General features: G+C 31.8%; 13 protein-coding genes and 1 non-coding gene across 14 annotated transcripts, besides 5 other annotated features; 4 read left to right on the forward strand and 10 right to left on the reverse strand.

Moving 5' to 3' along the window:
• Nucleotides 1–52: 52 nt before the first annotated feature.
• TVAGG3_0362160 (transforming growth factor beta regulated gene 1 family protein) lies at nucleotides 53–1,402 on the reverse strand (the record flags this gene model as incomplete). The annotated part of the gene is made up of 1 exon (XM_001579886.1): nucleotides 291–1,145. One exon carries the CDS (start codon nucleotides 1,143–1,145, stop codon nucleotides 291–293), a length of 855 nt encoding a protein of 284 aa, XP_001579936.1.
• Nucleotides 1,403–1,453: 51 nt separating this feature from the next.
• Nucleotides 1,454–1,491: a mobile genetic element.
• Nucleotides 1,492–1,893: 402 nt separating this feature from the next.
• Nucleotides 1,894–1,930: a mobile genetic element.
• Nucleotides 1,931–2,906: 976 nt separating this feature from the next.
• On the forward strand, nucleotides 2,907–3,887 carry TVAGG3_0362190 (glycine-rich protein family; the record flags this gene model as incomplete). The annotated part of the gene is made up of 1 exon (XM_001579887.1): nucleotides 2,907–3,887. The coding sequence occupies one exon, from the start codon at nucleotides 2,907–2,909 to the stop codon at nucleotides 3,885–3,887; it is 981 nt and encodes a 326-aa protein (XP_001579937.1).
• Nucleotides 3,888–4,141: 254 nt separating this feature from the next.
• On the reverse strand, nucleotides 4,142–4,829 carry TVAGG3_0362200 (peptidyl-prolyl cis-trans isomerase protein; the record flags this gene model as incomplete). The annotated part of the gene is made up of 1 exon (XM_001579888.2): nucleotides 4,191–4,799. One exon carries the CDS (start codon nucleotides 4,797–4,799, stop codon nucleotides 4,191–4,193), a length of 609 nt encoding a protein of 202 aa, XP_001579938.1.
• A 1,131-nt stretch (nucleotides 4,830–5,960) lies between these two features.
• Nucleotides 5,961–6,817: a mobile genetic element.
• A 1,495-nt stretch (nucleotides 6,818–8,312) lies between these two features.
• Nucleotides 8,313–9,190, reverse strand: TVAGG3_0362220 (nuclear envelope reassembly; the record flags this gene model as incomplete). Its single annotated transcript, XM_001579889.2, has 1 exon — nucleotides 8,331–9,170. The coding sequence occupies one exon, from the start codon at nucleotides 9,168–9,170 to the stop codon at nucleotides 8,331–8,333; it is 840 nt and encodes a 279-aa protein (XP_001579939.1).
• A 342-nt stretch (nucleotides 9,191–9,532) lies between these two features.
• TVAGG3_0362230 (spectrin binding) lies at nucleotides 9,533–10,678 on the reverse strand (the record flags this gene model as incomplete). Its single annotated transcript, XM_001579890.1, has 1 exon — nucleotides 9,533–10,678. One exon carries the CDS (start codon nucleotides 10,676–10,678, stop codon nucleotides 9,533–9,535), a length of 1,146 nt encoding a protein of 381 aa, XP_001579940.1.
• A 252-nt stretch (nucleotides 10,679–10,930) lies between these two features.
• Nucleotides 10,931–12,522: a mobile genetic element.
• Nucleotides 12,523–12,661: 139 nt separating this feature from the next.
• On the forward strand, nucleotides 12,662–14,416 carry TVAGG3_0362250 (spectrin binding; the record flags this gene model as incomplete). The annotated part of the gene is made up of 1 exon (XM_001579891.1): nucleotides 12,662–14,416. One exon carries the CDS (start codon nucleotides 12,662–12,664, stop codon nucleotides 14,414–14,416), a length of 1,755 nt encoding a protein of 584 aa, XP_001579941.1.
• A 745-nt stretch (nucleotides 14,417–15,161) lies between these two features.
• On the forward strand, nucleotides 15,162–16,364 carry TVAGG3_0362260 (pectin lyase-like family; the record flags this gene model as incomplete). Its single annotated transcript, XM_001579892.1, has 1 exon — nucleotides 15,162–16,364. One exon carries the CDS (start codon nucleotides 15,162–15,164, stop codon nucleotides 16,362–16,364), a length of 1,203 nt encoding a protein of 400 aa, XP_001579942.1.
• A 34-nt stretch (nucleotides 16,365–16,398) lies between these two features.
• On the reverse strand, nucleotides 16,399–17,057 carry TVAGG3_0362270 (ubiquitin-dependent ERAD pathway; the record flags this gene model as incomplete). The annotated part of the gene is made up of 1 exon (XM_001579893.2): nucleotides 16,422–17,057. The coding sequence occupies one exon, from the start codon at nucleotides 17,055–17,057 to the stop codon at nucleotides 16,422–16,424; it is 636 nt and encodes a 211-aa protein (XP_001579943.1).
• A 278-nt stretch (nucleotides 17,058–17,335) lies between these two features.
• Nucleotides 17,336–18,595, reverse strand: TVAGG3_0362280 (GTPase protein; the record flags this gene model as incomplete). Its single annotated transcript, XM_001579894.1, has 1 exon — nucleotides 17,858–18,457. The coding sequence occupies one exon, from the start codon at nucleotides 18,455–18,457 to the stop codon at nucleotides 17,858–17,860; it is 600 nt and encodes a 199-aa protein (XP_001579944.1).
• Nucleotides 18,596–18,647: 52 nt separating this feature from the next.
• Nucleotides 18,648–20,179, reverse strand: TVAGG3_0362290 (major facilitator superfamily transporter; the record flags this gene model as incomplete). Its single annotated transcript, XM_001579895.1, has 1 exon — nucleotides 18,747–20,144. The coding sequence occupies one exon, from the start codon at nucleotides 20,142–20,144 to the stop codon at nucleotides 18,747–18,749; it is 1,398 nt and encodes a 465-aa protein (XP_001579945.1).
• Nucleotides 20,180–20,656: 477 nt separating this feature from the next.
• On the reverse strand, nucleotides 20,657–22,062 carry TVAGG3_0362300 (uncharacterized protein; the record flags this gene model as incomplete). The annotated part of the gene is made up of 1 exon (XM_001579896.1): nucleotides 20,849–22,021. One exon carries the CDS (start codon nucleotides 22,019–22,021, stop codon nucleotides 20,849–20,851), a length of 1,173 nt encoding a protein of 390 aa, XP_001579946.1.
• A 442-nt stretch (nucleotides 22,063–22,504) lies between these two features.
• TVAGG3_0362310 (glycoprotein 38 family) lies at nucleotides 22,505–23,639 on the reverse strand (the record flags this gene model as incomplete). Its single annotated transcript, XM_001579897.2, has 1 exon — nucleotides 22,527–23,639. One exon carries the CDS (start codon nucleotides 23,637–23,639, stop codon nucleotides 22,527–22,529), a length of 1,113 nt encoding a protein of 370 aa, XP_001579947.1.
• A 729-nt stretch (nucleotides 23,640–24,368) lies between these two features.
• Nucleotides 24,369–25,405: a mobile genetic element.
• A 94-nt stretch (nucleotides 25,406–25,499) lies between these two features.
• TVAGG3_0362330 lies at nucleotides 25,500–25,581 on the forward strand. Its single transcript has one exon. It is a non-coding gene; the product is annotated as a tRNA-Ser (tRNA).
• Nucleotides 25,582–25,688: 107 nt separating this feature from the next.
• TVAGG3_0362340 (unfolded protein binding) lies at nucleotides 25,689–27,672 on the reverse strand (the record flags this gene model as incomplete). The annotated part of the gene is made up of 1 exon (XM_001579898.2): nucleotides 26,026–27,633. The coding sequence occupies one exon, from the start codon at nucleotides 27,631–27,633 to the stop codon at nucleotides 26,026–26,028; it is 1,608 nt and encodes a 535-aa protein (XP_001579948.1).
• Nucleotides 27,673–27,808: the final 136 nt, after the last annotated feature.

Genomic DNA, 27,808 nt, shown 5'->3' on the forward strand with positions numbered 1-27,808 from the left:
CAAGAAGTACAAATGGATTGATCCTATCCACTAATGAAATCATTGATACTTAGAAGATACCTTGTTGATTGTGATATTCATTTTAACTTTTCCTAAGAAAATTGAATCTAAAAATTAAAATATGTTGGATTTTTCTAAATAAAAACAAACATTTTTTTTAGTTTATCATGACACTAATATTAGCTCTATTCATAATTCTATTAAATTCTTTTTCTTTCATTTTGTATAAAATATTTTGAACAAAATATTCATTTCTCTTAAAAGATTATACCATGCATAAACAATAACAATTATTCAGAGTCATCTTGTTCCAAAAATGACTTGAATTCTTCATTTGTCATTCCGCTCAGTTTAATCTTGAATTCTGAGGGAACACACTTTGCAATGAACGCTTCTTCCGGCCATTTGAGATACAATTTATCATTTGCTGGAATTATAAAATCTTTTTTGTGGAAAACTAAATCAAAAGACTTTGGTTCTTCAGGCTGAGACTGTTTATCTTTCCTAAACCTAGAATCATTAGATGCAACGTTCATTCTCCTTTGATTTCTGATTGGCGTCGGTAAATTCGAACGAATTTTTTGTGGGGTATTTACTGACTGTCTTCTCATAAGAGCAGTAACCTTATCAAATGCAAATGCATACATTTGTGGTCCAGATACTGTTAAATTTCTTTTCCCTAAACGAAGCCATCCAGATTTATTTACAATTTGTATCCAGCATCCACTAGGAGATGTAGCTTCGTAAATTTCTTTGTATCGTGTATCGAAAACAACAAAATAAGGATGATTACAATTATTGAAAATGATACTTCTGTAAGTAACATATTCATCTATACAACGTGTACTGAAATATTCTCTTTCGCATATATAGCCAGGATTGTATGAGTATCTTCCAACTTGGAAATTTGGATGTTCAATATATTTTCCGAAAGATATAATCCTAACACTCGGTGTTAGTATATATGGAAGTTCGATCTCTGTTCCGTCCAATAATTTCATTGATCTTTCTCGTTTAAATCTTTGGCACATATTAACTGTGACTTTGCCATCAAAGTAAAATCGATCATTTGTTTGATCATTTTCTTCGTCAGAACTACTTTTATGTTCGTATTCCGAGGATTCTTTTGCTTCAGGTTCACTCATAAAAAGTGTCAAAAATATTTGAAGATCTAAGATTTCTACATTTATTATCAACAAACAAGATATCATTGTCCATGTAAATAAAAATTTCAGACAACGTTTTCATGAAATTCAACTTCTTCTTCATTTGGAGATATTCATGTTTGAATGCATGAATATAGTGCTTTTAAAATCTGCACACGCAATAAATGAACCATTCAGTTATGAAAAACAACGTGATGAGCTTGAATTTAGTTAATATGAATAATTGTCATTCGATAATTCAATCATTATTCATTTATGATAGTACTGTATATAATTATATTTTAGATTGTTGTAAACAGAAATTCATCAAAAGTGACACCTCAGAAAAGCTAAAATATTGAATTTTTGGAACTTTTGATAGAGCACGTTTTTAAATATTAATTAAAGTAAATGTATATTTTGTAAAGATTCTTTTTAATAAAAAAATTTGAAGAAGAACACAAAATCTTCTGAAAAATAATATCACATAAACTCATATTATTTTCTAATATATAACTATTTTATATAAAAATCAAATTCAATGATCTTAAAAGCGAAGGATAAACCTCAAAATTTACGAATATAATGAGTGGGAATATTATTTTTCAGAAGATTTCATTCTATATGCCTATGAAAAGTACTCTCAAAACTAACTTTTTCCTAATTATAATTAAATCTAGAATATTGTATTATGCTTAGTATTATTTCATTTTTCTCATTCAATTTAGAATTTACAAATGTCAAAAAATTGAGAGCTGTCACTTTTGATGAATTTCTGTTTATTACAAGATATTCATTTCCTATTCATGAATCAAACTAAAAGACTAAGTAATTTTTAATGAATATGGTTGTTTGAATGTGTTCGAACTGGAAATAAATTTCTCTAAGCAATCTTTTATTTTAACCCTATTTTTTTGAAAAAATAATATCGAACAAAAACTAAATCTGATGAAAATGTTCACAATTATACTAATTGTTCAATTCATTTTAATCAATTTTAATTGAAAATTTACATAATTCAAAAATCTGCTCATTTCGAAGTCGCAAATAATGATTCAAACTACATTCTTTAAGAAAAGTGGGATACTCCTATCACTTGTATCAATTCGATGGCTTTATTACTCATAACCCATCAATCATCCAAAATAATAAATTATTATTACTTATTATTGATTGGCTATTTCGATTTTCTAGGCTTATGTGATGGTAATGTTAGAGATACTTCGATTCGTATCGGAACCGCATATTTTCCATTCAAATTTTCGATGGAAATTTATTGAGTTTGAATCAAACGGTGGATTTTCAGTGGTTTATACAATGTAATTGAATATAACAAAATCAACCAAACTAACTTTTGTCATAACGTTCATTAGCGTTTAAATAAAATGAACCAGAAAGTGTAAAAATCATACCAGCATAGGAAGGTATTTCTGTTTTACAGTTCGAGTTTGTCTAAATTTATAGTTGAAAAGAATCTCATTATTGAAAGGAATTCGTTAGGTATAATTCATTGTCCTACTTTGATTTGTAACCATTAATATGGCTAATGACGCAGAATTTAATTCAATATTTCTTTAAAATCTAAGCTTCTCAATTTTTTTCACCGTCTGCCAATTTTTCTCTGAAAAAATTATTGTTTATTTATAATTTTATTCTAAATACAGTATACAACAATTTTATCACTGTTTTAAATTTCTGACTATTGAATTGAAATTGAATGGGATTCAATCAACAATTCAATGCGATGTTTATATCATAAAAATGATTGCGCTGATAATAATCATGGTTAATTCGGTTGCTTTAGACTTCAAATTACAAGATGCCACAGTTGGAACTCCTAATATTACTTCGAACAAGACATGCTACATATTTTATTTCCCATGTAATAATTATTCCCATTGTACATCATATGAAGGGATCTTACCAAAGGGAAGATATAGATTAGAAGTATGGGGAGCTGAAGGTGGAATGATGCACTCAGATTCAGCAGCCAAACCAGGAAAAGGAGGATATGCAAGAGGAATAATCAATATAACATCGCCTACAAAAATTTTCATTCATTTGGGAGGATCTCCGCCGAGAAGAAATGATTCTGAAAAGAAGATAATATATGGTGGATATAATGGAGGAGGAATGAATATCAATCCTCAAGGAAGTATTCAAAATGGTGGTGGCGGGGCTTCTGATATTCGTATTGAAAATGACGATCTTTATTCAAGAGTGTTGGTTGCGGGTGGAGGCGGGTATGGAGGTAAAATATCTGATATTATAAGCAACCAAGGAAGATCTGGAGGGGGTCTCTATGGAGAGTCAGCAGATTTTTACGGGATTAGTGGAAGCACACAATATTCAGCAGGTTCGTGCAATTATCCAGCTCACGCGGGAAGTTTTGGCTTCGGTGGTAATAATAGCTTTCTTGGAGGAGGTGCAGGAGGTGGTTGGTTTGGAGGAGCATCAGCAGATCCAAGTTCATATGAAATTGGAAGTTCTGGAGGTGGCTCTGGTTTTGTTTATAACTATTCTTTTTACCCGGGTTTCCAATACAAAGTAGATTCAAAGTATATGCTATCCAAAGCAAATTTGATTCCAGGAAATGAGAGTTTGCCTGAATGGGATGGATCTCATAGCATTGGACATTCTGGTCATGGAGTTGCAAAAATTACTTTATTATTACCTCCCAAAAAAACTGAATTCATTGATCCATATCATGATAAGTTTTTTCGTCAAATTCGAAGAAGATAAATGCATGAAAAGAAGACAATACTTGTTCACTTTAAATATTTTGACTCTTGTTTGATCTATAAAAAAAAAATCATCTTATATATTTTTACGAGAATAATTAACAAATTCATAGTAATACTTTACAATATCATGCACCATATTTAAACTGTTGTTTTCCATCAAAAACTTCTCTATTTTTTCCGAAATTTTGTTTTTATTTAATGAATACATAATAATATATGATAAAAGACTCGGTTGTTTTGTATGTTAAATAGATTAGTATTGTGTAATTGGTATTTTTACATATTTTTTACTATCCGCAAATTATGCAATTGTGCAGCATCCTTTATCTTCCTTTTCTCCTTTCTTCTTGATTTGGTATTTCTCTATTCTGTTACCGTTGGCATCTAAAACACCACAGTCGGCGATAAGAATTTGTTTTGAAGTTTCTCCTTTCTTTGATCCAAGTTTCTCGAGTTGTAAGACGACTTCATCGAAACCTTCAACAACCTTACCGAAAACGACGTGTTTTCCGTCAAGGCTTGGTTGTGCCTTGAAACAAATAAAGAATTGGCTACGATTCTTATTTGGACCACTGTTTGCCATTGAAAGAACGCCAGGGCCTTCATGCTTGAGTTCAAAATTCTCGTCATCGAAGTATTGGCCGTAAATAGATTCACCACCTTTTCCATTTCCCATTGTAAAGTCACCACCTTGCGCCATGAATCCTGGGATAATTCTATGGAATGGGCAGCCTTTGTAATGGAGTGGTTTACGGCTAATTTTACTGTTTCCTCTTTGACCTGTACATAACATTAAGAAGTTTGTGCATGTTTTTGGACATACATCTGTTCTAAGTTCCATGACGATTCTGCCAAGCTTCTCACCATCAGCTTCTACATCAAAGAAAGCTCTTGGAAGTGGTTCACTCATTTTATTTTTTACTTTTTCAATTTTCAGTCAATTGTATCGGCGCTGCGCGCCAATAGAACTCAACTATTTCCTTGCATATTTAGTATTAGTAATCTATAAGACTATGACATAATTTTTATTGAGTCTTTATTAATTTGAATCTCTTGAGATAGATGTTCTATTTTTATAGTTTATTTTATCAACCCCCATAAAAATGTAGTCTTCTCCTGTAATTCAATTTTGAGACTAACGATATTTTTAACGTACTTTTTCTCGAAAATGATATATTGTTGCATGCTAAGTTCGGTCAACGATAGAAATTGAGTGGAAATTAATCGTCGAGGAAGTACGATTATGTAAAGTAAAAAAATGTTGTGGGATTTTTAATATTATATATTATTTTATAATAAAATTTTTTTGAGTCATTTTAAGAAGCACATATAATTTTTTGAATTTAAAAATTAAAGTAGTGTCAAACGAATTTATCACTTAATTTAATACTCAGATTTCTTAAAATTAATGAAAAAAAGGTTTTCTGAGAACTTTTGAGAATGGTTTTCAAATTCCATTATTGAAAATATATAGGTATTGTATGAAATTCAAACTCTATATTATTAAAATTCTAAATTTTTAATAAAATAACTTTTCAGAGGAATATGATTTTGAATGGTTGATTAATAAGTATAAAAATGTCTACGATTTTAAGGAGGGAATTGTTCCTTATGAGGTATACATCATAACTATATACCTCATAAGGAACAATTCCCTCTTGATAGCTGGGAAACTTTCTCTGAATAACTTATCATTTGGAGAAAGTTTCCCAGCTATCTATTAGAAACTAAAGGCTGTGAGGCACTAATATATAATCAGTGCCTCATAGCCTTTAGTTTCTTATTAAAAACGAGAAAACTTGTTCGAAATTGTTTATCATTTCGAACAAGTTTTCTCGTTTTAAGGAGGGAATTGTTCCTTATGAGGTATACATCATAATATATACCTCATAAGGAACAATTCCCTCTTGATATCCTGGATATTTTTGAATATATTTTTTAATTAAAGTTCTCAAAAGTATTATCAAAAGTGATTTTTTAAAAATATCTCCAATTAATTAACTAATTAAAAGTATTATATTTTTAAAATTAAATAGTTTTTCAATTTTTTTGAAGGAATTGAGATACTTCCGAGGGGGGCACAAACTTGCCCAGTGAGGTGAAGTGAAAAGTGACGGGTTTACATGTCAGAAATGTAAAGTGTCGGATTTGAAACAAAAAATGGATTAATTTATTATTATATGATAGAGAGATTTGGTAAGTTACTATCAAATTTGTAAGTAAGGGGAAAAAAAAGTAAGAAAGAAAAAAAATTTTAAAAAATAAAAAGCCACTCGCTTCGCTCGCGGGAGACAAAAAGAACAAATTCGAAAAAAGATTGTATGAAATTACGAAACTAAGCCACTCGCTTCGCTCGCGGCTTAAGAAAAGAACAGATTCGAAAAAAGATTGTATGAAATTTTAATTCTTTATTTTTTAGGATTGTTAGCTTTGTAAGATTGCTTTCTCACAAGAGAAAACAAGTATAAGGTTTAAGCTGTATGTATTAAAGTTATAAATATTTGATTTTAAAAAAAATCAAGATTTTAAACTTTAAAGGTATTAATTATAATTATCTTTCTTTAGCTTTGCATGCTATATGCTACTTTTGGAAACTGCTCTATTGTATTAGAATGTTTTTAAATTTTGCACCTAAAAATGCGTAATATTAAAAATTAAGGTATTAATTATGATTATCTTTCTTTAGCTTTACATGCTGTATGCTACTTTTGGAAACTGCTCTATTGTATTAGAATGTTTTTAAATTTTGCACCTAAAAATGCGTAATATTAAAAAATAAGGTATTAATTATGATTATCTTTCTTTAGCTTTACATGCTGTATGCTACTTTTGTCTTTGAGACATTCCATGATTTAAGTTAAGAAGCTTTAAAAAAAATGCAAAAAAAAATTGAATACTTTACTGGCTGGGCAAATTTGTCGCCGCCCCAGATACTTCCCACGACAATAAAATTGAGAGGTTTACATTATGACTGATCTTAGCATGCAACAATATTACTATTCACATGTATTATAGGGTCTATTTTTCAACTTTTTAATTTATTGTAAATTTTATGTAATGTGAGTGAAACCTTAAACCACTATTTCGATTTTCTGAAGTTTACATTCTTTCAAATTTTTTTTATTTTCGAGTCGAATAACAATCTTCACTTCATTCTTTCAAAAAATCAACAATAATTTTGATATAATACAAGAAAAATATAATCTAAGAATTGTTACTTCTCGAATGGACAGAGTTTTTCCAAAGTTCAGAACAAAGAACAAATTACTCGATGAAAAACGAAAAACTTAGTTCAAACGATCATAACTACTACATCTACTTTTGTAATTTTGTCACATTACTCACAGAAGGTGCCATTAACTTTATGACTTCGAAAGATACAACGAAAACTCTTATTGAAACAACAAATTTTAATAATTGTACTAATACTAAAGGAAAAGGAGGAAGTTTATACTTCTCCACAGAAGGCGAATGTGTCCAAAATCGAATTTGTAATTTAAATTCTAATTCTGCTTTAAGAGGTATGTATTGTTGGGTTGATGTCAGTAACATTGCTAAACATAAAAATAAAATATTAAACTCTTCTATTTCTCAAAGTGGAAATTTATATAAAGATAAAGAATCGAATATTGTTCTAATCAATGGAGAAATTGAAATAAATTCTATAAATATCTCTTTTGCTGATATATATAGTAATTCTTTATTCGGCGCATCCTCCTATAGTTCTTCATCGAGAGCATTATTTTCTACATTTAGTAATAATACTGATCATGAACCATTGAATAGCTATCTTGATTATTTTTCTGATTCATCAGAAACATTTTTGATTAAGTCATGTAACTACTTAAGTAACAATTTACATGTAATAGTAAGTTCTTGGAATGCATATGTTAATGTAGTTAATTGTAATTTCATCAATAACACAGTTAGAAATGAGTATTTTCGTCAAAATTCTGATGACTTTGGTAGTATTATAATTGATGGATGTTATTTTGATGAAAGGAATCTTAAAACAGATGGACAAGTTAATATCAAAAACAATGAAGCAAATCCAATTAAAATAGAATTTCCAAAATTATCTTGTGAATTTGATATTCCTAAATCAAAGAATGAAGTAGGAAATAAAACCATATATTTCAAGAGAAAGAAAAAATTCTTCAAAAATCTTCATTTTATGTTCTTTCAATCATTTTTTATTATTTCGTGAAAGAAGTAAAATATATCAATATAATTTGATGCTTCTATGTTTTCTGAAGTTTATCTTTATAATGCCTTTATCATTTTATGATTTCCCATTGAATCACAGCGAATAAAAGATGATAAAGGACTAGAGTCTATATAATTCAAATTAGATAAGGGTTTGTTTCATGAATGAATATTCAAGATACAATATTTCATATATGATATGAGTGTGTAAGATAATATATATCACAAGATTTATTTACAAAACTTGGATCTGAGCCATCTTTAAGCTTTCAGATTGAACTGTTGCAGAATTATCATTGAGTTCTCTTGGTGGAACTGCAACGCGTAATTTTAATGTGGATGGTCTGTGTTGTGGGCTCAATTGAGAGATATAATTCTTAACATCTCCAATTGTAGCAGAAAGGTTAACAGTAAGTGTAAGAACCGATCTATCTGGAAGAAGGACGCGAAGTTTTGTTGTTGGTTCGCCACCAGAAGCGAAACTCTTCGATTGATTTCCTGCTGGAGCAGCTGCTGGCATTGCAGCTGGTGCTGGTCTAGCTGTACCATCGCCAATGGAATATCCCTTGCCTTGGAATGGATTAAATGGCTTTGGTGGAGCCTTGAAATCTTTTTCACGCTGATCATCGACTTCGACATCGACAGCTTGGCGGCCATTCATCAATTCACGAGGGACTTGACCTTTCTCAACAGCTGCGAGGAACTCAGCGTTTGCTGGATCATCATTTGGACGAAATTCGCCATCATCAACAATGAAACCATTCTTGTAGAATGTAATTTTGTGCTTATCGACGCCTTCTTCGTCTTCATCTGGGTTTCCTCCTTGAGGTTTCTGAGCATTGTTGAAAATGTTGTCAACAATACTTGCTGCATCCTTTTTCGGAGGAGCCTTAGAACCACTACGTGGACCGGAACCGTGCTGTGGGCCTGCTCTTTGGGCAGCTGGTTTTCGGACATCAGCGCCTGAAAAATATAAGTCAATGGCGCGTGCAACATCTCCATTTGCCATCTGGAGATATTGGCGTGCTGTTTCTGGATCGAGACCAGTAATTTGGCATATTTGGGCTTCTGCCATTTATAAAAATTGTAAAAAATTTTCCTACGAAAAAGTGCCAAAATTTTTCCTTTTGACTATTGTCAAAAATAATTTTCATAAAAGTGAAGTATCAATACCAAAAAAAAGTTTCTCTCTCTTTATTGAAGACAACTTTATGAACATAATAATTATTACAAGTCTCTCTCTTTATTGAACACACACTCATAAATGTCTGTTCTAAAATATTTTGAATTAACAAATCCAATATGAGAGTTTAATACTATTGGCATGTGAGCATCTCAATTCTCTCAATTTTTGAGAACAAGATGCGAGAAATACAAAAAACACGTTTAATTCTGAATAAAAATCAAAAATTAAGCTTTTTAGTTAATTGTCAATATCTAACAAGAAAGGAGTTTTTCTATTTCAGAAAATCCTTTTCTTTTAGCAATATCAAGAGCTGTCTCACTATGTTTATTTTTTGTTTTGGTATCTGCACGAGATGAAATAAGGAATTTGACTATTTCAGCATCTCCGCGTTCTGCAGCATTATGAATCGGAGTTTTTCCATTTCCATCAATTGCATTGACATTTGCACCTTTTGAAATAAGAAACTGTATTGTTTCAATACTTCCGTACATTGCTGAAAAATGAAGAGCAGTTTCTCCATTTTCATCTTTATAATTAACCTTTGCACCATGTATCATGAAATAAATATTAAGTAGTTTTATGTTGAATAATGATGCATAAATAAAGCATTTGCTGATATTATTATTTTTTTCTAAGCCAAGAAACAATGCTTGAAGGTTTTTATGAAGACTGCATTGGAGTAAATCAATTTCAATGTCATAGTCATAAGCAAGATGTATGACACGATTCATATTGTGTGTAATAATGGCATAATTCATGCATTGTTTGTTTGGTTTTTGTGATTTCCAACATTCCTTTGAAATACTTGAATTTTCATTTAAATATGAAAAACAAAGACATGTTTCTGTTATTTCTGAATTGAATTGGGTCCTTAAATACTTAAAACAATTAGCAGAACCATGATAACAACATATTTCAAGTAATGAATATCTATCAGAACTTACTGGATAAAAATCACTTTTTAGTTTTTGATCTTTATCAAACTCTTCTTTTTCTGTGAATGTGATTAACTTTTCTTTGTCATCATTCATGATTGCATTGTATATCGTGTTTTCTTCATGAACTTCAAATGAAATATCAATGGAATCATTATTTTTGAAATAATTATGTTCCGAATCCAAGATAACACCATATTGTTTATAAATATAGTAGTCAAAAAGTGTTGAAATGCCTTTGCACTCTCGTGGATGATAATCCTCGTAAATTAGTTTGGCAAATGTTAAATATGACTTGAGAAAGCGATTATTATACCGAACAATTTCCGAGACGTCTTTTAGAATATTTTTCGGAGAATATTTCATTGATTCAAGTACAGCTGATTTGAATTCTGTGTAAATAAATTTTATCTCTGCTTCGTTATTGGTTTTTAGACGGTAAAGCATTTCATATGAGTTCATAAAGGGGATAAAATTACACATCAATTCATCATATCGATCTGAGGGTCTAAATTCTCGGACATCTGAAAAATTTGAATCTGATATTCAATACAAATTAGCAATTTGATTAAAACACTATCTTCTTCTTCCTCCACATTATTTTTTTTTAAATAATTTTTTGAGTTTTAAAAAGTGACATTAGAAATATTCTCATTTTACAAGCATTAATATTGGAGATAGCATTTTGCCTCATATGAGTTAATTTTTACTACAAAAAAAGGTACATTCACTATTTTTGACAAAATTTTAAATTTTCATGGGGTTGTAAATCTTATAATAACTAGATGAATAAGGAATGAATCCCAGTATAATGTGCATCATTATATTAAACACTATATGTAAGGCTAATGATTCTATTAACACTTATGAAGATCTATAGTATTTGAGCAGATAAATTTGATAATTTCCAAAACTCTTATATTTCAAAATTAAAGTGTGCGAATGCATTTAAATGAGAGCAAAAAGAGATTGATGCTGTTAAAACTAGGTGTTAATTTGCAATTATTTCGCATCACAAGAACTACCCAGTAAATTCGGCTATCTTTCTTTGCAATTATTCTCCATTATACATATAATATAATGGTTAGGGTTTGAAGAAAAGTTACTAGAGAATTATTGACTTTTGAAATAATGCAGAATTTTACTTGAAGAAATCATTAATTTATGAGTTCCAAATTGCTAAGCATGACGAAGGATCATTAAATTTGCTACAATTAAATACACTTATTGCAGAATTAAGATTTTTGAAATTAAAGTTTGAAATATTGCCTTTTGAATAAAAATTAAATTTTTATATAATCATGATAATATCTTATAGAAATTAAAAGAAAATATTTTAAACCATTCAAATATTTTGAATGTCTTATCAATTTAAAATATTAAAAGATAGCTTGATTTTATCATCATTAGTTGTTATCAAAGTTTTCTTCTTTTGATGAACAACAGTAAATGATTTGTTAATTACTTGTCTTCCTTTTTCGCAGCAAAATCGAAAGTTATGATGATAATCTTGCTGTCAATTTTGAAACTCTCTGATTTACAAGTAAGCATTCCTTTGGAAAAGCAGTCCTATTCTGTTTTCAAGATATTTTAAAGCCTCCATTTCATACAATGCGCAGATCTATTCGAAATTGCAAGAACTCTCAAGAAAAATGCAGCAGCAAAGAAGATTCCATAGTTTCTAGCATCAAAAATTTACAACCTTAATACAACAGTTAAAGAGAAGCTCGAAAAGAAAATATTTAACCATAAAGCTGGAAACCATTCGATATCTACTATTGGATCTAATAAAAAGTTAATTATAACATATTTAACATGCTATTTGTTGACTTTGTTCCATTATATTACCATATATATCTTTTTGAAATCTAAAATATTTTTACGATTTTAACCATGTGTTGTTGAAACCATATATCAATCTTAGCTAAAGTATAGTTTATGAGTCTGTCACCATCTAACGTATGAATTTTCAAAAATGTCAAATATGTTCATTTTTTCTGTAGATTCAGCCATAATTTCACGTTGTTATACTATTCAACTATTATTTAATATTTTTATCGATTTAAATATATGATGAGATGCTTAGTTCTCCTGGAAATCGATTTTTAATCGCAATTTTAACTTTCCAAAAAAAATTCAAAAATAAAAATCCCTCTCAATTTTCTAAGTTTTATAACTCGCCAAATCTCTAGCCAAATTTTTTTTGGCCCGTATAAATATTGTTAGGCACTATATAGGGATGCTATTTATCCTATTTTCATCCCATTTTACTGTTATCGCCTAGTGAATGTACCTTTCTACAAAAACATGAACATTGCGTCAAATGTTGTCTGTTAAAACTGTGTTAGTGATTATAGGCCATGATTGCAAAAATACAGAGACTTTCACTAAGTTTTACGGTATCATACATTTTTTACTAAATGAAAAAGTGACAAATATTTTATTATGAATAAAGATCAATATTATGAAGTTATGGCATTATGCAAAGATTATTACGAAATATTCAATACATTATACAGACTAAATACAACTAACCAATCCGAACTTACCAAAATTTATCAAGATATCAATAGCATATTAATTAAAACTAAATTATTAGAGCCCTCTGAGCGTCTTGATATAATATCAACTGCATCTGAATACAATTGTCGTTATTTTAAATCGTATTGGACTTTATACAAAATGATTTATGAAAATGATCCAGAAAAAGTGTTATCTAACTCATTTCTTTTCAATTACTTTGCTAATAAAGAGTATGAACTCGGAATAGATGAAGAACTTAACGAATATGATTCCAAAGACTATATTTTAGATGTTCATGAAGAAAACACAATTTTCAGAGCTATAATGGATGATGACGCAAAATCATTTGAAACATTTATTAATAGTGATGGATTTAATATAAATCAAAAACTAAAAAGCAAATTTTATCCTTATAATATACAAAATGATAATCAATACTCATTACTCGAGTTATGTTGTTTTCATGGTTCTGTAAATTGTTTTAAGATATTAAGATCAAAATTTCAATCAGAAATCACGTACAGCTGTCTTCAATTTTCATTTCTTGGGAGAAATAATGAAATCATAAGTGAATGCTTGAAATGTCAAACACCAGATAAATATTGTATGGAATATGCAATTATTTCCCACAATATTGAATATATAAAATTTCTAATGAACGAATATAAAATAGAAATTGATGAAAGAGAATGCAGATATAACAATAATCTTCAAGCACTCTTACTATGCATAGAGCAAATTGATGATATCAATATTTCTTTTATTTATTCATTAGAGATTGATTTTCCTCCTCTTTGGGAATATTTTTTAAATCATGATGCAGACATTAATGCACGTGATAATAATGGAAGTCCAGCACTATTTCGACAAGTTATGTATAACAGAAAGAAAGCAGTAGAATTTCTTCTTATTCATGGTGCTGATGTTAACATAATTGATAAAGATTCTAGCCTAACATCAATTAATGAAACAGCATTTGGGAACAGATTTGACATCGCAAAAATTCTCATCTCTTTTGGTGCCGATCTTAATTCTAAAGATTTAAACGGAAGAACGGCTCTCATTACTTCTGCTTTATATAATTCCTTTGAAATATCAGAACTATATGTAAAATCTGGAATAGATATAAATGCTAAAGATGATTCCGGTAATACAGCTCTTGATTGGGCCATTTACAATTATTCTGAAAAGTTAATGATTTTTTTGCTTGATAATGGAGCCGATGCTAATTCCAAAGATTCTCGAGGCTGCACAGCTCTTCATTATTGCTCATCTAATGGATATAATGAACAAATAGAGATTCTTCTTTCTTATGGTGCAGATATCAATTCAAAAAACAATTATGGAGAAAGCGTTCTTCATAGCGCTGCAGAATATGAGCATCCTAAAACAATTGAACTTCTCATTTCACATGGAGCAGAAGTCACGGCAACTGATTGCAATGGGAAAACTGCACTTCACGTTGCAGCAGAACATGGATGTGTAGAAAATGCAGAAATCCTAATTCTACATGGCATAGATATTAATGCTAAAGACTATAATGTAAAGACGTCTCTACATAAAGCAACAGAAAAGGACAGAGTTCAAATGATACGATTCCTCATTTCTCATGGTACTGATATTAATTCAAAAGATAATAATGGTGATACTGCTCTTCATTATGCAGCAGCAAAATAGGCGAAAGATGTTGTTGAACTTATATTATCAAATGGCGCAGATATCAACTCAAAAGATTATAATGGGGCCACAGCTCTTCATTATGCTGTTTCTTCTTTTTCATTAGAAAGTGTCAAAATTCTAATTCTACAAGGGGCAGAGGTCAATTCCAAAGATAATAATGGAAATACCCCTCTTCATTATTCAGCTTCTTCTTCTACCATAGCTACTCGTTATATAGCTTCTTTAATACCAGAAATAGTTGAATTTCTTCTTTTACATGGTGTTGATATCAATGAAAGAAATAACGAATGGAAAACTCCATTGAATATTGCATCATCAAATAGCAATGAAAAACTGGTCAATTTATTCCTTTCACATATTTCATCAATCAATGAACAAAAATAAATGAAGTATTTAACAGAGACAATATAACATTTCTTAATACATCAAATGAAATTTTCAAGAAAACAAGGATTTGCCAAATTTAGAAGAAACCTCCTTTCCACAAATATCCAATATATTCTTGTGTTTGTTTTATATCATAAGATATTCATACATAGACCTTTAATAAACATATATAGATCAAAAATATTTAAAATTTCAATGTTCTGAAAATTTTCAAACTCTTTTTCATGATTAGAACCTAATGAAAACGTAAATTAAATATTAATTATTAATTTCTGTTCAGCAATAGATGTTGTTTATAATGCATGGATACAGAACGTGTTTTGAATTTATTTTAACTCAATTTATTTCATTATTTATGATGAATATTTCTCTGAAGCATCTAACTTTACAAAATTTATATGGACACTCCGATTTCATTAGCACATCTGCGTATAAAAACGCTGTTTTTAGTAGATGCAATGTTAGAAATTCATTTCGAGGCTTTTTATTAGATTCAAAATTATCAAAAACAGAATTTTCATCAAGTATATTCAAAAACTTTCTTACAACAGTCGTAAAAACTCAAGAACAAGATTATTATAATCAAACAATTAATAAATACTTAGTTAATATTGAAAACCCATTAAATTTCACGAAATGCACATTTTACGGTATCAAATCATTAACCTATGGTAGTTGCATAAACACTTGCAAGCCATTATACTTAGATTCTTGTTTATTTTATGATCTTCAAGCTCTTAACGGAGGAGTTATTTATTCGATGTCTAATGTAGACATCAAACACAGTACTTTCAATTCGTGTTCTGCATTCGAAACGGCCGGAGTCCTTAAGCAAGTTGGAGATAACACTACATCTCTCTTAATTACTTCATCTTCTTTTGATAAAAATGAGGCGAAGACATTTGGATGCCTGTACAGATGGTCACATAAATGGTGCAATATTCAAATGTCAAACTATACAAATATAAAAGCTTCAGATTGCGTTGGCGTTATGGAGATCGCAAGCACAGATTTCGATATGTACTATTGCACCTTTCGAAAATGTCAGGCATTGGTCAATAATGGCTGTGTTTTGGTTCGTGGACCACATCATTGCGAAATTTGGCGAAATATTTTTGTTTCTGTCAAACACAATTCAGAATCATATGTCACTGCAGCTGCTGTTTATATTGCTGATGCTGTTGTAACGTCCAGAGTAGCTTATTCGATATTCCAAGATACATCTAGCACTTATGTCGTATCTGCAGGCAACAATGGTAAATTAAATGTATTAGGATGCATATTCTCATCATCTCGTAGCGTCATTTGGGTATTTAAGAGAGTTATGATCACAGATTGCAAATTTAATACAAGAGTTCTTTATCCAACCTTTATTCCCGATGTTCTCTTGAATGCAATGCAAACTCCCTCTGATACCAATATGAATATCTCATTTTTGAATATAAGTTACAATAATCTCGGAATTGCGTTCTTATTATCCGTTGCAGGAACAATAGCTTTGTCAATTATTCAGCATAAAGCTGTCCAATATATTAATCATCATAAGAAATCTTTGTAATTTTTGTTTTTTATATAAAAAAATTGTGTTTTTTTAAAATAATATTACAAACATTTTTTATACAAACAATTTTTCAACATACTCGAAAGCTTGGTTGAGCCACTTTGGAGCTCCAATGAATTTCTTTCCAAATCTGACGTTTGTAACGTCATGGAAGTAGAAGTAGAGATGGCCTAAAACAATACCGATGACATTTGGAATCATGCCCCAGAAGCCCTGGCGATAATAGTTCATAGCAGTGTAGGCAAATGGAGCGTAGGCGGCCTTGATGTTAATTGGAAGGCCCATGATCTGCATGGACATGTTGCCATGATGCTTTGTCCAATAATAGAGGCAAGTCAAAGTAATGATTGGACCGAAGAAGACTTCACGTGTGAAAACGGAAGAAAGGATACTTGAGATAGATACGTAAAGGAGGAATACAACGAATTCAGCTGGCTTTCTTCCGAAAAGATCAACTTCAATAAGTGAAGCAAAGTTAGCGAAGGATAACAAGCTGAAGAGTGTTGCTGGTACAGCTGGACCGAAGTATAAGAGGCTTGTTATGAGTCTATAGTATTCTTGGTTCTTCATCATAAGATTGAAATCGAAGTAGAGATCTAATGGGCTAGCAAGCTTTATAACTTGAAGATACATGATAAAGAGTGTACCAAGTAACCATGCGACAGTAATGGGAGCACGGGTAAGATCCATACTTGTGAAAATATTGACAAAATTTCCCGACATCGCATTTTGAGAGATCCGGCTAAACAGCCGGAGGTTTTCCCCTCAAAATAAATTGAATAGTTGTAATTATATTTTATAGAAAAATGTTTTTTTATTCGGTCGCATGGTAGGCTAAAAATCTTTTTTATCATACATATGAAGAACAATAAAATTACAAGATTTTGGGTTGATTTTGTAGATTGTTTGATTTTTTTGAAAGAGTATACTCAAATTTTATATCAAAATTTTCAGTCAGGTTAACAGTAATTCTCTTAGTTTAGATTCACCTACTAGAGATAATCAAAATTAGCTGGACAATTTGAGTTTTTAAATAAAAATCACCGTTGTGATATGAGGTTACTAAAATTAATTCTCTTTCTTATATTTGCCTTCTCGGCATCGATAGAATAAAAAGAAATGCTCCAATTCAAGAAAATGAAGGCTTTATAAATTTGAAAATTTGAAATCTTTCTTTTACTCAATCTAAAATAATAATTTATAATATACATCACCTATACCTAAGAAAACAGAGTGAAAACATGAAGGAAATGCATCAAAATTGAGGGAAATATTTCGGTTATCTTCTCAAGGCGTCAATTGGACCTAGGAAATGTTGTTTTCTACCTATGAAAATTTGCTCAACCATTTGCGTTTATAATAAAAAGGAAAAAATTAATTGTCATTATTTCAATATTCGCCATTTTTAAGAGAATAAAAACCATAATTTAATCTAACAAAAACAAAATATCTTTATCATACATACGCTGGATTTCTGCTTCAAAATATTCCTAACAGGAACATTTATTTTCTTTCTCTGAAGCAAACACTTGGATTTGTGCTCCTGAATTACCTCCATTAAGAGTAGTTTGTTGTCGCAATATCGTTGTTGCGAGTTCCATGAATAAATCGCTAATTCCTTCTCCTTCTTTTGCAGAAGTTTCTCTGATCAAATATTTGTTCTGGTCAGCCCATTGTTTAGCCTTTCCGAAAGCTACTTGCTTCTGATCAGTGCAATCCGATTTATTTGCAGCAACAGCAATAACTGTATTTGGACCTGCGACATCTCTAAAAGATTTTATCCATTCGGAAAGGTTTTCAAATGATTTCGCGTTGGTCTCATCGTACACGGCAATAGCGCCAGAAGAATTTCTGAAATAAATTGGACCTAACGATTTAAACTTTTCTTGTCCTGCAGTATCCCATATCTGTACCTGCAGTATGCGTCCGTCTATTTCTTTCGTAATGATCTGATGAGTTGCACCAATCGTAGAAGCCTGGTTTTCGTTGAAAATACCGAAAACTAGACGATTTAGGAGACAAGTTTTACCAACAAGTGTGTCTCCTATAACAATAATTCGGCAATTCACAATTGATGAATCGACAAACATTTTTTTTTATCCACAAAAGTGTCAAAATTGAATAATTTTGGAACCTCAAAAATCGAAATATCCTTCTGTCCATATTATTTGAGATATTTTAGTAATATATCCATATAAATCTCATCAGGTTCAGGAAAACTCCTCAATAAATCCAATATGAAATCTGATAACTAAAAAGTAAGCGAATTAGACGAAGTCTATTTATTATCATTGCCGAATGTAATAATTTGGCATTGAATTAGAACAATATTTTAAAAATGAAATAAAAAATTCCGAAAAATAATTCCAATATGAAATCTTATGTATAAGTTGTATTCTGTGTAATCAATGTTGCCTCATCCAATGGAGATTCTTTCTTCTTGCAGCAAGATTTTCCTGTTGGGTCCCTTGAAATTGCAGCAGCGATACCAGAAACAGCGAATGAGACGCAGCTGAAGAGCCAAACGCCATTTCTGTAGCCTTCCCATGTATATTTCGGAATTCCTGAAGGTGTTGGCGTTGATCCTTTCATTGGAACAAGCCATGACGAAACGAGTTGGTAAATTGCAACGAAAAGGAATAAGAAGAGGTTGGCAGAACCAACGGCTGAACCTGCAACCATTGGTGGGTAATATTCAGAAACTAAAGGATAAGAAATTGAACTGATAGTTAATGTAAAGATACCGATGACAACAAGAACAGCCCAAAGCTCAATATTGTTCAATTTGTCACCTTTGAAGTACATAACAGTAGAAACGCCTAAAGAAGCGATAGAAGAAAGGATCATGATCCATTTCTTAAGGTTGAACGCCTGAGCAATGTAAGGTAAAGTAAGAGAACCAGTAAAAACGCCTACGTGTAATGCGAGTAATGTATTTGATTTCTGTTCATTGTTGTAGTTGTAGACATCAGTAAGGAATGGTCCACCCCAATATCCGCCGATATTAAGGAATGGACAGCAAACAGTTACTGTAAATACGACGATAACCCAAAATTGCCAATATGTGACAACTTCTTTGATATTCTTGAGAAGGAGAGAGCATTTCTGTCCCATGCGCATATCTTTGTCGGCAGAAATCGGAGGTTCGTTGACTGGCTCGTATCCTTGACGTTCTGGACTTCCTCTTGTAAATATGAGGATAATTAATGCGCAAAACGCAGAAGCTCCTGATAGAGAGTAGAAAGCTGCTCTCCATCCGTATTTCTCGCAAAAAATAGCTAATGGAGTTGCAGCTCCAGCACCACCAATGCAAGATACAGCCATTAGAATACCAAGAAGAGTAGGTAATTGATGTAACTTGAACCAATTCGCTGATATTCTCATAACAGAAACGTATGTTGGGCCGCAACCGAATCCGACTAAAAATCTACCGACAATACCTATCTGGATTTTAGTAGAGAAGCCACAAATAGCAGAACCAATTGCAGAAATCAAGCCGAATATACCTAAAACTCTGCAAGGATCGAACAAATCTGCCATTAAACCTGCAAATGGCTGCATCAATGCATATGGATAGAAATAGCATGATGAGAATACAGCAAGCTTCTGAGTTGTAACGCCATAGGCTTGAGCCATGTCTTCTACAACAACTGAAGGACATAATTTCTGGAATTGGACAATGGCATAGAGAAATGATGGAACAGCGTATGTCAGTACTCTCATGAAATGAAATTTCCATGAGCGCTTTTCGGGAGTAGCATCAAGTGGGTTTTCCATTTGACTTTTTTTATTTTTTGAATCCTAAAAAGCGGTTATAAAAATTTTATGATGACTTTTGATATAATTTGATTTTAAAATACTCGGCTATCCCTATTTAATATGGAAGATTGATGAGGCATTCAATTTGTCGTTTCTGCCAATTTCTCCTCAAGACATTTCAATGATGCCATGTGATAAAAAGTGGTTCATTAGATTGGCAAATCACAATTATTAATATTTTTGGGTACGATGCACCTTCGGAATTGAAAATTCAACGCAAAATTTAGAAAAAAAGACAAAATATGCTGTCAATATTCTCTAATTTGTATGGTTTCTGGTATAATTCATATTTATCCGAGCAACTAACTTTGAATGGGCTGTGGAGAATCCAAAGATAAAAAAAATTAAACTTCGATTGATTTTAAATCTATACCATCATGATCACATTGTTGATTGTCTGAATATTTTAAGGCTTATATGCCGAAATACGATAATTACAATATGAAATATTAGAAATGTGCAGATAATCTATCAGCAGCTATAGAAACTTAGCGCCACTGAGCAAAATAGTGAGATTTAAGATTCAAATTTGAAGATTTGAAGAAAATATTAGATTTCGAAAAAAAATTGAAGTCTGGAATCTTAAAACTAAGTATAATAAAATTGGTTTAATAAAATTACAAACAATGAAAAGTGCAATATAAATAAAAATAAAGATAAAATCACAAAGTTATGATTTTGTCAGAAGCGAGTAAAGAATAATTGACTTCAAGCGGAGGAGATAATTCTCCACCATATTCTGTATCGTATAAGTCAAGTTGTAATCCTAAATCTTGTAAACCTTCATTCCAGCCTTCAATGAAAATTCCGCGGCTGTGGATAAGGTTTTTAAATAGAGTAATCGAAACATCGCGGCGTTTGTTCTGGGCGAGCTCTAGAATCCGTAAATTGAGCTGAGATTGGCAAATATAGTCGTAGAGTTCATCGTTGCTCATGTAATCGAACTGTTTGAATATGGACATTTTCAGACGTGATCCTATAGCTGGATCAAAGATTTTTGACAAGATATTTTCATCTTTTGTTCTTAAAATTAACAATGCGTAGCTGAGAATGCAGTCAGTATACTCGTAATTTTCCAGGAATATTTTAGAATATTTTTCAATCATTTCGATGGGAATTTGGTAATCGAATAAATTTATGTGATATAACAGCATAAAAGTCGTTATTATTTTGTACAACTTCGTGGTTTTGTCATTAAGTATTTCGAAAAGTACTTCTACGACCTGATCGTTTTGGAAATTTAAAATAAAATCTGGAGAATTTTTAAATACGTTCATAACTGCGCAGCCAACGAACGATTCTTTCTGGTCACGAATTGCTATAGCCAGTTTCATCGCAAATTCTGTATTTATGTTAATAAATCTCGGATATTCGATTAAAATTGAAGAAAGGAGTTCTTTTTGAGCGAACGTGTAACAATTGTTAATAAGCCAATTTTCGAAATCTGGTATATCTCGCAGAAATTCTCCACGAGTATATTTCGCCATTGATAAAACAATTTTAAGAAAATTACCAGATATCTGGGGGTCTCTCACCTCGGACAAATTTACAAATTCGAAAATCTTTGACATATATACCATATTCATCATAATTGGAGACATAACGCCCGTAGTTTGAGATGTTAAAAGAATCAGCGCTGATTTAAGAATTTGATTGTAATTTTCAAGTTGACAATATTTATTCGTGAGGACTATATCCATTAGAATAGCCATATTCTCTTTGCTTGTTATAAATTTTACGAATTGAGGACATGAGTTGCGAATTGCTGCCATTAAGCAAGGTTCGCAAAGAACTCTAAATATCGTCGCATCCGTTTGATTTAGGAGATCAAGCATGGGCTGAAAAGTTTTATTCATTGGTAACGACGATAAAAAATTGGTTTTTAAAAAAGTGGCAAAAAAAATTCGACAATAATGTGTGAATTTTAGGAAATTCGAAAATAATACTATCAGCTAGTCTATATTTTCATGTAAAATTTGAGATTTTAGATAAGATTTGATTATTGAATAGAAAGGGAAATTGCTGATGCTAGGTTTAACCATTGAATCACTGTTATATATTTCATTCCTTTTGAGAAACGTGATTTTCAAAAATATGAATTTGATTTTTTTATTACGTATCAAATTGGCCGTTACTTAATTAGATTGTTTGATTGGGAACATTGCAATAAAAAATCATAATTTCAGAAAAATAGTCTTTATTGCTCTAAAATCTCTTTTATACTGGTGCATTTAATGTGGTTATCATTGTAATATGTATATCCTTAGGTGAAAAAATGGTAATGCTTAAATAGATTTTGTGTTGAAATTGATTCAATAAATAATTTTTATTATTTATTTTTTATACATTGACACCAGATCCTGAGTCTTCATCATCCTTTGCAGAACCTACATTGCTTGAGCCTTTCTTGCAGCTGCAGCAGCTGCAGCAGCAGCAGCAGCAGCAGAAAATGATAATGATGATGATAACAATAATGAGGATGATGACAATAACAATAACTGCAATTTCCCAAGCTGGGAAGCTACTTCCTGGAGGTGGATTCTCTTTTGTATCTTCTTCAACTTCTTTCTTAGACTTTAATGAGGCATCTCCTTTAAGATAATATTCCTTATCTTCATCGAAGAAGAATTCTTCATCTTCTGAAGAAGACTTGGGTTCTGATATAGAAACAGTAATTGTTTGTGATCCCTTCTTATCAATCTTATAGCTATCATTTATTTTGCCATCTTTCTTATCTGTCTGAATCTTTGTTTGTAATTCTGACATATTAACAAGAGAGAGGGAGAATTCTTGAGAAGGTGCAAAAGATAAAGCCTTACCTGTTCCTGTGTTCTTTTCCTGTTTTTTACCATCAGCAAAAACATAGAGTGAATCTGGTGATACTGTAATTGTTCTGCTCTTTGATCCAATATGAGTACTGATAAAAGTAGAAGAATTCATGACCCTTTTGACTTTATTGTTCTTTGAGCTTATATGAAATTCCATACTGTATGATTTAGAAAATGATTGTTTCTTCTTTGTTGATAAATAGGAATCAAATATATTATCAACATACAAATCAGATTCCTCAAGTTTTTGATGACCTGATGGTGTTATTGATATGAATTGAATTTTGCATTTCTTTGAACTATCCTTGCATGCAACTTTTGAAACTGGAATAACTTTTGGTGAGATAGGACCAGAAACCAAAAATGGTGATTCTGCAAACTTTGTCTCATAAATAGAAGTGTTTTCAGGATTGAAGTATGTTGCATTAACTGTATATGCTGCATTTCCTGCAATGGCATATGTTTTATAGAAGCAAATTATTTCACCAGCTTCAAGTTCTTTAGTGTAAAGTGTAGTAAAGTTCATAGTTTTTTCTAATTTTTTGTCGCATTCTGGATAAACATGTGTGAAATTAGGTACTATCATATCGGTTGGAAGTGATCCAGCAAGGAGTTGCCGAAACATTATTAGGAAATGAAATAGAAAGGCTAAGAATTATTGAAAGAATGTGAATAATTGAAATAAATAAATTATTTTTTGCGTAAAATGGAAGGCATCTTTACCGAGATAGATAAAATGCCAATTGGAAATAAGGGTTCAATTATTAAACTTTGAATTATTTTTCATGAAAAATAATTGAAATGAGTACGTTTTTCTTGAACAATTTTAAAATAAGGTCAGAGTTAATTTTGGAGAACAAAAGAATGTTTTCTAACTCGAATCAGGTGAGAATTATGTTCTGGGTGATATCTATTCAAAATGCTTTTTGAAAGTATTAAAATGAAAAATAGAGCTAAATAATATGAAACGTATTATATAAAAAGAACATGATTCATGAATTGATTTCGTGTGTTTGACTGTCATAAAGATAAAACGGAATTTTGGACGTGTGGTAATTGAATTATTTTGAAATGATAAAAAATAATGATCAGAAAATATATGATGTCATAAATATAAATATAGCTGTATTTCCACAAATAAGATAGATATTTTATAAGAAATCAAATTTGAGAGGATGTTGGTTTTGAATAAGATTCACAAAAGTGAAGCAATTTAAGAGGGATTTATATGTGGTGAAGTGTGGTTAAATAATAAAAAAAATACGAAAATGAAATTGGAAATTGAGGAAAATATAAAAAATCTACAGGAAAATAAAATATAAATTAGAATCTTTTAATTTGACATTTAGTTTAAGGGTGCGCCCGGGAGGATCATGTAAACTTCAGAATTTAGAACCTTAATTTTTAAGCAATAACTTGGTACCTAAATAGGTAGGAAAACTCTAAAAATATCAAAAAATACAACTTGGCTCCATAATAATCCTGTCATGGTGGCAGTTTGTATCCCCTAGTATTTTCCTCTTGAATCTCTTTTTCTGTCGAAATTAAATTCAAATCTCAGAAGTAGAAGTGAATAATCGACTTATTACTGCTATTATACGAATAAATAAATTCATTATATTATTTTTATTTACATAATATCTGTTTGAAGTCCATAATTCTATAAATTTTTCTTCAAAAACATTACAATCTTGATAGTTTTGATACTGTTTAATAGGTTTTTGGCACCTTATTTAGTATTTACTACGTATAGAGTCGATCTGAACTTAATTTTCGGAAATTTAAAATATTTATTATAAGTAAAATTTGATTTGAAATTTATGTTTAACTACTCATATCTTGCATTATCCTGAGTAGCTTTTGTAAAAATTCATCAAAAAAGATTTTAACGTGCTTAAATTTTTATTTTTTAAAATAATGCATATTATTATATAACTAGCATATTTACAAATTTTAGTGCTTTCAAAAATTTAATCCTCCTCCTCTCAAATAAACGTACATCCGGGGGCCTGTTTTTTGCAAAAAATAAAATTTCATTTTTTATGCTTAAAAAGTCAGAATTTTTATTTGCTTCTGGGATATATGATGGCTATATCAGATGCCCATTCTTTTTGATACTCAACATTAAACATAAAACTTAGCCGTTAAGGCTCTTCTGAAAATATTTTTTTTCCGAAAAATTTTCGAAAAAAATCAAAAAATTTAAAAATCCCCGAATCTGCAGGGATTTTAAAAAATTCTTTTTAGTAAAACTTAAGGATATTGTATCAGATATATTGGTATGGGCAAATTCAATTGCAATCCAATATTCATCGAGATATTAAGTTAACGAATCTTTCAAAATTGAGAGGGTAATCCTCCTCTCAAATAAACGTACATGCGGGTGCACCCTTAAAGAGTTATTTTCTTGAAATAAAATATTCGTCAAATCACAGAATTACATTATTTATTATCTCATATATAATATTGACAATAATTACGGTGAGGCACTATGGCCGAGTGGTTAAGGCGTGGGATTTGAGTCCCCATGGGCTTGTCCCTCATCGGTTCAAATCCGGTTGGTGTCGATTTTTTGTTTTCTTAGAACTATTGCTGGTGATTGGTAATAGTTCAAATTCTACCTAGTTTGATGTACTATATTCTCATCTACACTTTATTTTTTCATTTTTCTTGCCTTAATAAGTCTTTCACATCAAATTAATCTCATAACATTTCTCCTAAATCATATATACTAAGTTATCTAGGCATTTAATCTAACTGATTATACAAATTTCATCAATGATCAATCTATTTTGAACAATAATGTTTTTTTTTAGAACTCCTTCTTTCTCTGTTATTTTGGAGGTTAGAAATGATACTATTTATTTACATGTCATGCATGGAGTATGTAATTGTTGAATTCTATCGAACCATAATCTCAGATATTTCCAGTAGAATCTACATATCCAAATCATTATTCAAAAAAAATTTCAAATATTTTATATTTATAACCTTGTTTAAAATATTTATATTTAGATGGGGATGTCGCCGATGACATCGTCGATCTTGAGGACCATCTTAGCGATCTGTGTTGCAAGACGGAATTGGGAGCACTTACCGCGCATTGTTTCGACGACCTTTTGCTTCTTCATATCGTTAGTTCCAGCGAAAACGCAGTCAACACCGAGTGTTGTGATTCCTGTTTCGAGCTGCTGGCGCTTGATGTTCTCTACGGTCTCGATTGGGTTGAGGCCGGAGTTTCCTGCGAGTGCCTGTGGGATGCCCTCGAGAGCATCGGCGAAGGCCTTCATCGCGTACTGGTGGATTGTGTTGTTTGTGTCGGCTGCCTTGCGGACTGCGATGGCGGCGGCAATTTCGGATGAACCACCACCGTAAACGATACGGTTATCGCGGATGAGGTTTCGGGCAACGCAAAGGGCGTCATGGAGTGAACGGTCGGCCTCATCGAGCATCATCTGGTTGCCACCACGGATAAGGAATGTAACGCATGGGACGTCGGCGACACCTTCGATGAGAAGCATGTGCTGTAATGATGTTCCGAAATTGAGTTCCTTGCAGATCTTGGCTGTACCAAGTTTCTCTGGTGCGAGGTCTTCGAAGCGCTGGACGATTCTAGCGCCTGTTGTAATTGCGAGTTTCTCGATATCGCCGCCAAGAACCCAGCGAACGGCTGGAAGATCGTTCTGGAAAAGAAGGTGATTTGCTTCATCATCGAAGCCCCACTGGCACATGACGACCTGGGCACCAGCCTTCTTAAGACGATCGATTTGGTCGAGGAAGTACTGTTGTTCGGCCTTATGAAGTTCTTCGTATTCTTCGGCTGATTTGATTGTAACTCCGTACTTTGTCTTTGGTTTCGGTGGTTCGAATGGGCATGTGAGGACTGCAACCTTGGCGTTCTCGACATCACGTGGCATCTGGGAATGTGACCATGTCTTGTCGATTACGAGACCGTTGAGGAGCTGTGTATCTTCGAGGCGGCCACCAACCTTGCAGACTGTTTTAATGCGCTCGAGGTTGACATCCTTGCGAGGAAGATCAGCAACGCGAAGAACAGCTTCGACAGCCATTCTAGCGAGCTCATCACGGTAGCGGTTGACGATCTTAGAGTTGAGTGTTGTCTCGCAGACTTCATCAAGGTTATGATGATCTTCTGGAGTGAAATCTAATGTCTCAGCAATCTCTTCGATGCGCTTGACAGCAACATCGCAAGCATGATCAAAGCCTTCAGCAATACGTAATGGGTGAAGGCCGCGATCAAGAAGACCGAGGGCTGATTCCAAAAGGCAGCCAGTAAGAACGACGACAGATGTTGTGCCATCGCCAATTTCGTTATCCATAGACTTTGAAAGATCGACAAGAAGCTTAGCAACTTGATGCTCAACTTCCATATCGTCCATAATTGTTGCACCATCGTTTGTAACATTAATTTTTCCGTGTGGTGAGACAATCATCTTGTCTAAACCACGTGGGCCGAGTGATGTCTTTAAAACGCTTGTGACCGCTGTAGCAGCTTGAATGTTGGCACGGAGAGCTTCAATTCCCTTCAGACGCTCCTTAGTGCCTTGGTCACGGATAACAATAAATGGGTTTCCACGTTCATCGAATGCGAGAGACATTTAGATTTTATTGTAAAAAGTTTGATTGTAGCCAAGCTAAACGACCGTTTAAAATTACGAAACAGTTCATCTGACTGCTTATAGCATTTTCCTATAATTCGATCCATATATGCAATATTTGTCGTATGAATGTGCTTTTATTCGAAAAAAATTCACTCAAAAATTGAATTCAAAA

The sequence above is a fragment of the Trichomonas vaginalis genome, chromosome V (assembly GCF_026262505.1).
Source record: "Trichomonas vaginalis G3 chromosome V, whole genome shotgun sequence".
Classification (NCBI taxonomy): Eukaryota; Parabasalia; order Trichomonadida; family Trichomonadidae; genus Trichomonas; species Trichomonas vaginalis.